Source organism: Heliconius melpomene, chromosome 7, assembly GCF_056956725.1.
Source record: "Heliconius melpomene rosina isolate 202511_hmr_F chromosome 7, ASM5695672v1, whole genome shotgun sequence".
Classification (NCBI taxonomy): domain Eukaryota; kingdom Metazoa; phylum Arthropoda; class Insecta; order Lepidoptera; family Nymphalidae; genus Heliconius; species Heliconius melpomene.
The window spans coordinates 8,307,096-8,319,259 of NC_140395.1; the positions used below are offsets into that span (position 1 = coordinate 8,307,096).

Below are 12,164 nucleotides of genomic sequence, written 5' to 3' on the forward strand. Positions count from 1 at the left end.
ATAAACATTAATTATTAACTAATCATCTTCTCTGAGTAGATAAAAGGGACCTGTCAAAATATATTATAACTATAATAATTCTCAAAGTAATAATAATACAAGGAATTAATTTCTCATGATCTAGAACTCTGTGCTCAATGTAGAGCAATTATGAAACGAACCGAGTCCGAAATACAAATTTGTAATATGAGTTACAAAAAATATAAAATTTCAAACAAATAATAAGTATATGAGATGTTTTGTATATTATAATAAACATTACTAAAAAATAATATAATTATTGTCAAGAAGCACTCGCTATTTTTTTATATATGGCAACTCGACAGTTGTATTGGCATCGGCTGATATGGAGTCAATTTGCAGTAATGCGGCGGACAGCTTCAAGTTACTTTTTATAATATGAGGTCGTTGACTTCAAACTAAACAACACACGATTTTAATGTCATTGCACCAGGAAAGATTTTCTACGTCTAGGAATTAAATTAGCACATTATAATTAAGAATTGTACTGTTAGTTACAAATAAAAAATATATCTCTAATTTTAAAACTGTTATAATCTAATATCTTGTTTTAATTTTTATACTTTGAAATTAATTAAACTTGAAATGGTAGACGTAATATTTCCGATACTAATATATTACATCACATTTTTGAGATTATTTTCGAAATTTCTAATTGTTGCCAGTTAGATACACTAATTTATTTAAATGTTCTATATATTAATTGATTGATTGCGAAGTACTCATCCACAAAGAAAAATAATTAACTTAAAAGTAACATAAAATATCTAAAATTCTGATATCACAAAGCAATTTTATGAGAAAAGTTGAGTCATTAGAGATATCGGCGTGAAAACATAACGTGACTAATATGAGTGCTAAGTGATTGCTGATGACCAGCTAAAACTAAATCTCTGGGCACACTCATGTATACGGCGGTTGATGTGTGACCTAGATACCTGATTGCCACGGACCAAAGTAAATAAGCAAAGAAATTTAGAAAAAAAATACTAAAAAAGCCTTCTTTAAGTTGATATATAAGTAGGTTATTATTATTGCTTGTTTAAGTAATACCTTTCTATAATATAGTAAAATTATATTATTAAATTATATAAATATAATAATAAGTTTTTGCATAAATAAATATGGCAAGTATTTAACATAAAATCAGTTTTCAGCTTTATGCAAATTTGTACAACGTGGGTCTATTTGTTGGCAGAGAAATCCAATTGTTAAAACACTGCGTCCTCTGTTTTCCAACTTGAAGTAAATGTAACTTTATAACAACAATAAAATATAATAGAAAAGAAGAAAATCTCTAAGAAAATAAGCAGTAGATATATAAACGAGTTTATTGATACCGTTACTATTAGAGTTGTTCTAGGATAGGACTAACAAATCAATGTGTGGAACGTGACTTAACATCCTAGAACTAAACTTTTCTTCATATTGAAACATAATAAATAATAATAAAATAAATCAAAACCCTTGCACGCCATATGCAAGTAATCAAATTTACAAATTCAATTCTTTTATATTAAAATTTTATGTCGACCAATTTAAATTTAAATTGGATCGTTAAATATTTTCAAGTCTATAAACTCCTTATGTCGTTTTAAAAAGCTAAAAGTACAAGCTTAAAGCTGAGATTTTAATTGATTGCTAATAGGCTGTTGTTGCTTTGAAAAAATGTTTATTATACTCTTATTATTTAGTTATATATTAAGTAATCAAATATATTGTGACTTAAGTATATCACAAGTACGAGATTTTTAAATAAAATAGTAGTTAATAGTTATTTTTTAATAAAATATTTAAAAAAAAAGAAACAATATCAAAAGCTTATGCCATTGTTTCTTTAGAATGAATATATTTTTGTATTTTAAGCTTCCCGTTTTAAGTAAAATTCTAAAAAATTTTCCTCCACGAGCTGTTAGGTCCATATAAAGCTAAATATAGTATGTAGGCAAGTGCAAAACGGCCTCAACGACATAGTCTAGAAGCAAATTAGGTTATAACTTACAAGTATTTGTGCTAGTTTACGCGCCATGTCTTATCTCACGACCCCATTGGATATCATCTTGGGAAAGTAATTGATTTTAAATATAGATTGCATAGACGGTGAATTTATTGTATATAGGAGATATATTGAAAGTTGTCTTTAATATTTTTCTTATAAATTATCATTATATTAGGTATTTAACTTAGGATTATGTGGAGTAGTAGTAAAAAATTGGTGGCGAGTAAATTATAATAAAAAGACTTGGTAATAAGGGCTATAACAAATAATCGTTGACCTTTGCGAATGTTGTTATAAAGGTTAACTGGATTTGGAGATGCCCTGAAACTGTAATAACTTATATTAAATATTTAATTACATTTTACTTAGCTAGTTATATAAATTTACCTATATGTATCCTAAGATATTATAGAAACCAGAAACTATATTAATAACTTCGTTACTTAATGTTTATTTAATATAGTAAAAAGTGAAACTATAGAAAAACAAAGAGCAATGAATTATTCTTTAGTAGTTTGTAGTAGTATATTTTGAAAATATATAAAGGGAGTATGAATTGAAAAGACTATGTAGGTGTAATAGGTAGGATCATTTCTTTACAATAAATGTTAAAGTGACCGTAAGGCAGTTCAGTATATAAAAATAAAAAGTTAAACTAAATGTATATCGTACAGTAGTGTCGTATTATTAATATGGGCCATAGGTCCGGGAGTCCAAGCCAAGCGGCACCGGACGCTAGGAGTGTTCTTCGGCCTCGTCGCACCCGTATAAGGAACTGACGGCCGACGAGCTCGCCTTGCAACACTCGGCTTTTAGACGTAAGCTATGATTGTTTCTGGTTTTCCTTACTTCCAGAATAATTTGCAAATTTATTTATTACAATAAGCTAGATCTAATATAGATAATATAAAGAAAAAAAGACAAGGACAAAAAACTTTTTTCATCGATTGAAATATTCATGACTGTCTGCTTATTCTATAAATAAATAAGTAAAATGTAGACGAACAAAAATCCTCGTAACTTCCAAACTGGGATTAACAATCGGGGCTTCTAGATATACGACAAGGATGGGTTATTATGTTACCAAATATGGCGAGTTGGGAACATTCTCCAAAAGTGGACTAAAGGACGCCGCCGAGGACGGTCGGCAAGAAGTGGAATTACTGGCTCAAGGGTTATTTAAGGAACTGATAGTTCCACGAAACCACGCACGCGATGCTCGTACTACTTTTGTGTGTTGCGGTATTCGAATGCACCGGTTTTTGCTAATTGACCAAAACAAGTCCACTATATATCGAGTGTAGATACCTAACATTTTCAACCGTGAGATAAATGCAAACTTTTTCATGGTCCAAAATTGGCTCGGCAATTTTTAAAGGTATGGCAAGTCTTTAGTTCTTATATTGAAATGTAAAAAATATGCATTATATTTCTAATTTATACAGACTACAAGTACCTATATATTAAAAATGAACAAGAACTAGATATCTTATCAAAAGTGCTTATCTTTGCGTACAGTTGATAGCTAAAACAGCTTTACTATCTACCATCGATAACTAAACAAAATGATAAAAGATTCAGAATATGAATTCATATACAAATATAAAATATGAAACAAAATAGAAATGTACCTAACTCTAGTTACATATAAATAAAATATATAATAAATATTATTTTACTTCAATATCCTAATTCATGGCTGACATGTTACAGTTTAATTCAGATCAGTTCTCAGTTGTGGCGTTTTGAGCGTGCCAGTTGAGCACAAATCTCTTTGACGTATTGCACATTTAGCTAATTACACATTAATTGTGCCTACCCATCTATATTCGCAATTGAATATATTAGTCTTTTTATTTCCATACATTTTCACGAAGGCTTAAATAATGAAAATCTAGTTATGTTAACACGTGCTAGTATTACTCTTCGAGAAATTACGCACCGAGACGCCTACGCTTTGTGTAAAGTCTAAACATCCTAGAGAAACATCCACAATAATTATTATTTTACGCATTTTACATAAAATGGCACTTATCGACTGAATACAAATTATTGTTTATATTAATTACCTACTGATTAAAAAAGAGTATTCCGATGAATATACGTATATAAAATCTGAACTTGTGAATATCACGGTATCAGTCCATCTATTGGTACTTAGTTAACGACCTAAGTGTACGTACATATTTATATATACTTTTGAAATATATATATATTCTCACAAGAAACCTTTACAACATTGTAACGCTGTTCGTGAAAGCATCCTGCATTAGAGCAAAGTCCAGTTACTAATGTGGCGGGCGGCAAGATTGATACTCCTGATACAGAAATAGCTTTACGCGGCGCAAATAAAGGATATTAATAACAAATGGGAATACACTTGTATACCAGGTAAAAATAAATATATTAATATCTAAATATTTTTTTTAATTTACTTATAATAAAAAAATAATATCCAAACATTGTAACTCATATTGTTTATGATGAAGGCCAGTCGTGGCACAGAGGCGCGTGACTGCAAAAGTGACAGGTTGTGGGTTCGATTTCCACTTGAGGAAATTAAATATTAAATATTTTTATTTCTTCGCTTTGGTGTCGAGTTATAGCTCTCAACACGCAATGCCTCCACATTTCGGCGGAAAGTGAAGAACGGAGTGTCTCAACACTATGCCCCCGTTGCTACATGCGGGATTCAACGTGAAACTGTAAACAAAACCTCATATTCATATACAGTACTTATTAAGAAATCCAATCCAATTTATAAATAAGCGCAGTAGCCAACTTAGATACCTACAAAGCTCCTAGCGAGTAAGCTCTTTTACGCACCCATCGTTCCATTACCGCAATAAGGCTACCACTAAGATGCATACAATGTGCACAGATAAGCATATATCTCCTGGGTACTGGGTACCAGCTAGTTTACTGTGCTATACTCTTCTTACCTGGCTTAATGTGTAACGTAAAATATTAATCTATTGTGTGTATTTCTTTATCTGCAACCTCAAGTCTACCAAATAACAAGAAAAAAGTTCAAAAACTAGAACCCGGCTATTGAAATACCGCGCTATAAAAGCGCATTTTTTTATGTCATGACATTATGTCATGTTTAGGGCCACATTCAATTCAATGTAATGTCACATAGCCAGTTTATAACCAGTGGACGATCTAGAGTCCGCTGGTTATAAACTTCTAACAATACCTCAATTGTCAAATTATAGTAAGTGGTTTAGAAGTTATGAGGGAACAAATGAACATACATACATACATAATGGTCAAAATCATAACCCTCCGGTAGTCGGGTAAAAAGTAGACAGTTTACGACAGTCTACGATCCACTTTCTAGTTGGGCCATATCACGACATTTTAGCTTCTATTAATTATGCTTGGTTTCATTTACTAATCATTTTAAGTATTATAGTTATAATTATTTCTAATTTTGGTATAGTTTTTTACCACAAATCAGGAATATTGTGTCAATGTTTTCAGTTTTCGCTTGTTGCCTTTCGTGAAATAACAAGCAAATGTAAATAATAGAGTAATGTTTATAAAAGTAACAGTACAGTAGGTTAGATTCATTAATTATATTGTACTCTTTCAAGTATTTTAAATAAATTATGTACTCAGTTGCATAAAAGCTAATATGCAATTGTCCACCAGTTCATAAACATATTTTTTTTGCACGTTTGCCATAATTAGGTTGTACGTGAAGTGTTGTTGTTAGTTAGGAAATTATCAAAATTTTAAATTTTGTTAGTATCTTAAGAGATCATTATAAACCTTTTAGCAATGCCTTATATAAATATACCAGATATATTAAAAATACGTATAACATAAGGCTTTAATATCGTATCTGATCGTATTAATAATACGAAGAATATAATGAATGTTCATACAAATAATTTATACTTCTCTTTCACACTGAACAGAACAACGTACCATGAGTCATGCAGTTGCTATTTAACGAGAAATAGCAGACGTAATAATGATGTACTCTTCATATTAGTACTTTTACATACCGTACGCTAATACCTGACTATTTTTCAGACGAGTAATTTTCTTATTGTATGAATTTATGACTTTTTCCAACGTAAGCAAAGAGAATTTTGTGAAAAGTCAAAACATTCCACTCTCCGCTTTCTGTTCCAATTTCTGACACGAGTGTTGATTGGCTGACTTTATAAGTTATGATAAAAAATGAGATTTACTGCTGTCCTATGTATCGGTGCTTCTTATTTCAAAAGAATATATGTTTTCGGTTATTCGTTGCTTACAGCAACAAATATATTTTCCAAAAAAAGTATTAAAAAATATATGTACATAATATTATATTGCAAAGAAAAGCAATTACGTCAAAAGATTCAATTTATTGTAAATTTGCAAAAAAAACTACTTCATCATCATGGAATTTAAATAGGATATCACATTCACAACAGCTAGTAATTTTACAGGCTAGATTGCCTTACATGTTTTAACTCTTTATTTATTGTATGATAATTATCGTATAATATAAGTACCGCGTAATATTTTTAAATGCATCGTATAAAAGATAATTGTATACTAGTATAATATCTCTAAATCTACAATTGTTCTAGGATTTATTCTGAACCACTTCTAGTTCTCGTTAAAGAAGAAATCCGTGTCACTACATTGAATTCCTTGAGGTTACCTATTTTACTATATATTCAACTAATCAGTAGTTAGGCATATGTAAGTATAGGTGTCTATTATTTATATTTAATGTTAGTTATCTTTTAACTTCTAATTTGGATTTTTTTTCATTAATTTTTTATTTATTTTTTTATAATTTTCGGACCGGTTTTTCCGGACCGTGTACCACAAAAAGTTGTAGATTAACCTGACCTGACCTGACCGAAACAATGGCCGAAACTACGATTTTTGACCGAAACCGAAACAATGGCCGAAACTACAATATTTGGCCGAAACCGAAACTTCGGTCGGTCACTAGTTACAAATTTAAACTATGTTATCTGTTCAAATAGATATGCACCGTCTATGTGTCAGCAGGTCAAGCAAATAAATGAGTTTCGACTATTAGTGCCGGATATTGCAGACGGTATTTCTAACGAATGCTATCAGCTGAGAAGTTTGATAGTCGATAGATTGACAAGTGCTAACTAGGAATAAATGTAATTAATAATTTTCATAATAAGTTAATATAAAGTAAGTACATATAAGAGTAATTAACGAAAATTAGATAAAATATTAATTATTTAATTGTTTTAAGATTAATGCTATCTGTATAAAATATGCTGGCCTTAAGATAAGTAAAATGTCCTATTAAGATAAGTGTTATTAACTATAAAATATTTTCACCTCGCTCGAAATAGTGTACTTGTTTATGTTATAATATAGATGTATGAATGAATATGAATAGATGAAGTTGTAACCATTGCATATAACAAATATTTGTGATATGTTTCTTTAAAATATTTTTAACTAGCTTCAATATGTTTACGAATAATAGAGTCTACATTTTTCTGTTTTAATAATCGTATAAAGTAAATCAAAAAATTACGCCGAACCTTAGCAGCTTGGATCGATAGAGCCTTGAACTATGACCGCGAGCTTCTGAAAGACTCACTCAGGCCATTTTGTAAAGTTTCTTATATTATTTATAAATGTAATACATACTATATATTTATTATACGTTTTTAATTACAATTATAACACTTTCATACAAGAAATGTAGACAAAATTTTATGTCATTTTTTGTTTCACGTTCTCATAAAAACTAGTTTTCTTTGATGAAATTAATTTATTTTAGGAAAGCTTTTACTGTTATGAGTATTAAAAAAGACGGCTGTGTGAGTTTTTTGTAGTCTCGCAAGACGCAGAATAATGGTTGCACTTACTGTAATAAAAAATACTTCGCCGAAAGCGGACTAATGCAAATTTAATTTTCTCAAACCAATGTAATTTCCGGCGGGTTTTATCTTACGTAACTTCGTCAATTTATGAAATCAATAACAGTTACAACCAATGTACACGTTAATTGAACTACGAAATGTGCTTAAACCTTCCAAGCTTTTTACGCTAATTGAAAAGTCAGTAACGGCGCCAGAAAAGATAATTGGATAATTTCAACAGATACGAGTATACAGGTAGTGTAGACTTTATTCTTTAACATTGTAGATACTGCGTATTGCAAAAAGGTGCAATTTCGTACAACTGTAAATATAGATTGTTAAGAACTTCATTTAATATATTTTCTCTAAATATTTCGATTTCATGTATTCATGCTATCCTATCTATCTATTTATCCTTTATTAACCTATTTATCTGTATACTATCTTTTTTTGCGATCACGCTCTTCTAAACATAATTTACATTTACTTATATGACGGTGAAAATGATTCTGCGAAACACTTCGCTAGATAACAAACATGATAGTGGCCGATCGACCTGTTTTCTACGTCCCTTGTTATTATTAGGACTTTAATTCTAAATTTAGGACTATTTCTATAATCCACATCAAGAAGTTGAATAGGTTTCTAGTTAACCATGCTTAAGCATATTGTTTAAGAGCCAAGATTATATTGATTAAATAATCGAATTTATAATACCATACTTACCTAACTTTTATATTTTTCCACAGACTTAATATTAATATTTTTTCGCAATAAAATTGTAAATAAAAATATCTCATTGTGTTCTTAGGTAAGAAAATAAAAGAAATGTCAATAACATAGCTCATGTATCCAGGTTTCCTTTTACTTCTAATATGCTTAACAGCTAATAATCGTTTTTTTCTTATTCAGCGCAATCGCAATCTAGATATAATTTATTTTATGTCATGGTCAGCTATGATAAAACAAGAGTTTATAATTACTGATAATATAATTACTTTACAATATACCTATGTAGTATGTATATATTAATAAAACATATAATATGTATGAATATAAATTTTATTATATGAATAATATGGAGAAAATAATTCATCAATAATAAAACTTACCTTTTATATTACTCTTAATTAAATGTAATAAAATATCCTTTTCAGTCGTTGATTAAAATATCTTTATAAAGCTACTATAAATTCTCATTCAAATAAAATTTATTGGAAGTGTATCACATGTACATTACATTATAATATTCTAAGACAATAAGTACAGTTGCCGCGCGCGCGTTTACTATGTACGGAAAAACGATGAAAACTCACTCACCTGCGTAGGGAGAACAGTCTCCCGGCCCAGGGGTATCGACATTTTGCTAGCGGCGCCGCCGGCCGCGCCCCGGCGCCCGCGCGCGCCGCTCCATCCACCGACCCGACACCACGGGCCCGCGCCGCCCTCGCCCTACAGACGCCGACCACCAACAAGAAAAACACTTCCCTGGGACCAACGATTCCACGACTTGATTTTTCACCATGAGATCATCAGTTAAAATATTTTTATTTCACTCAATATTTTAAATTTTCCATCAAGAATAGATATCACAAAAAAATCCGAAAGCGAGATTAAAACGACAACGCAACGATGACACCGGACCGACACCCGCCCCGACAGCAGCGAGCGTTCGACTGTCGACTGTCGAGTCGAGTGTCGAGCGCGATAGAGCGCCGAGTGGCCGCGCACAGCCGCGCACTGCACAGCTCACCCCGCGCCCGGTACCCGGTACCCTGTACCCTGTACCCTGTACCCGGTACCCTCACGCATGGGGTCCCTGCCCGTCCCCGATCACACGGACACGTGCCTCGGCCACGGGCGTAGTGCGGTTATCGAGCGCGAGTACACATGCGCATTTCCCCGCACTATTTGTGGCTCATTCATTTAAAGGTATCGCATACCACAATATACCTACACCTGAGCAAATATTATGAATCCACAATGGGAGCGTTGTTTCTAAATGCTTAAACAATTAGACCGCCATCGATGTTGCGAGGGTATCCACAAGTAATTATAATAAAATATGTAGAGTACATACTTGTTAATTCGATATATGTAAAATTATAAATTATATTCGCTTGAAAAGAAAATATATAAAAGGAAAAATTACCTAATTTGTTATATTAATGATATCATAATGATTTACTTTACTTTTTTTTATTTTCTCATATGAGGAAAGCTCATATACATGAAAGCTTTATGATCCAAAAATAAAAATCTATTTATTTATCAGGCAACCTCTTTAACTAATGTAGCAAGATCTAACGTCGTGGGAAGGGTGGTGAGGAGTAAGGAGTGGTTATGCGTAGGCGCTTCTCGAGGTAAACTAAGTTCAGGTAGTTCGCCCACTTTTCCTTTCTGCTACGTTCACCGCTCCAGATTACGTCATTCATCGGATATTAATTTAACTACACTACGGTTAACATGTCGTGGCCGCCCTGAAGTTAGCTGCGCACATTCAATTTTAGGATTTTTGTAACTTTTGAATATTTTCTTCCCTAGTGAAATGTGCGCAAAAGTTTAGAAAACATAACTTCAGAGCGGCCACGACTTATTGACCGTACTTTGCTACCTACTTATAGAGTATTTCGTAGGTGGTCATACTCAATAATCGGCATACTTAGATATCTTACATTAATTATTGCAAGTGTTGTTTGGAGAAACTTAAATTGCTTAAATTTTTGGGTAATTTTAGTAAGGAGATGGCCCAGTAAGCTAGGTAGCTAGGTAAAGTAAGTCAGTTAAAAAAAGCATAACATTCCAATGATATTATATTTATTATATCTGATTTGTAAACACAATATGTAAAGACACGAAAACAATTGGATTTTATGTAATAATCTTTTCTATTTAGAGATAAATAAATAAAACGTCAAGTTATACATAAAATTAAGACTAAAGTCAATCTGTCAATGAAATCCAAAATTATAAATAATCTAAGTAGTTCTTATACATATAGAAGTTATGATTCTAAATTTTCACATTGCAAACGTAATGCAGTTGTTTTAATTTATTCATATTCTCTTATAATGTGAATCGGTGGCCTGAATAGTTTCAGTAATTTATGTAAAATTTATTCCTTTATATATAAGTTTAAAATAAGTAAAACATTTCCTTACCTAAATACTATATTTTTATAAAAACTAAACAGACATCTTTTTATAGAATTCACTTACTAGTACAGACCGCGAATGTTCAATTTGAATTATAAATATGATTTTTATAAATATTAAAATAAATGTAGAGCTTGTAATAAAAACGAGAGAGAGAGAGAAGATACCTTAAAATTTTATGTACGTTGTATCCCGCACACAACAGGGTAGGCAAAGGGAGCCTAGTGTTAAGATACTCCGTTCCTGACTCGCCGAATTTTTCTAGGCATCGCGTGGTAGAGTGGCGAAACTCTTCTTTTGCCTTGGTGCCAGAGCGAAAAAATTAAAATATGAATAAATAATAATTTATTTCCTTGAGTTGGAATCAAACCCACAACATAACTGCTGCGTTACAGTGACACCTTTGTTCCCCTGTGCCACTACGGCCTCATTTTATATAAATATATGTAATATCAAATTTCAAAGACAAAATAGTATAGAAAGGCAGAAAGGTAATAACTTCTAGGCATATTCACATAGGTACACGTACGAATATGCATTCTAAGCATTTTAGATTGCAACAGTTTTATATACCTAATACTACTTTATATTTTAATACTAACCTGCACAGCACCTACGTTCCCCTCAAACATCGTCCATCTTCCGTAAGTCGTCATCTCTCCACATCAGTTCCTCCAGACACTATTCTCTTCGATAATCACTATAGAAAATTATATTTCGCAAATTGAAGGCGTCAGGAAGTCTGAAAGGCAAGTTTACTACTGAACTGCAATGTGACACACCAACAAATAGACTATTTAGTGCTTATTAGCACAAACTGTGCTGTGCATATCGTTTGACGGCCACAGACCGGTGCGGAACATGTCGCAGATTGAAATTGATTGGCTCTCTCGAGTCATATTCATTGACGTGATTGAGCCGATGGATGAAATGGACCTTGTGAGGTTATTAGTTATTGTTATTGTAGCAAAATGCTCATATCGGCAATGGAATGGTTTCTAGTGTGGGAGTTTGTGGGATACGCGGATAGCTCACTAAGACATATACCATATAGAAATATATAGGATTTTCGTTCTAAATTTATATTATTGTTTCAGGAACGCATCAAAATCACGGTTTTAC

At 31.8% G+C, this 12,164-nt stretch overlaps 1 protein-coding gene across 3 annotated transcripts in view; it reads right to left on the minus strand.

Annotated features, from left to right (window-relative positions):
* The window catches only part of p130CAS (Serine_rich_CAS and FAT-like_CAS_C domain-containing protein p130CAS), a 49,915-nt gene extending 38,112 nt beyond the window's left edge, over positions 1-11,803 (minus strand). Inside the window, exon 1 of one of the 3 annotated variants that reach the window (XM_085188799.1) lies at positions 11,645-11,803. In XM_085188799.1, the coding sequence (XP_085044925.1) occupies positions 11,645-11,698 (54 nt within the window). In that variant the 5' untranslated portion in view covers positions 11,699-11,803. Of the gene's footprint in view, positions 1-8,999; positions 9,141-9,207; positions 9,648-11,644 lie in introns of those variants that run through there. The other 2 variants (XM_085188800.1, XM_085188801.1) reach the window with 2 other exon arrangements.
* Between the last annotated feature and the right edge of the window lie 361 nt (positions 11,804-12,164).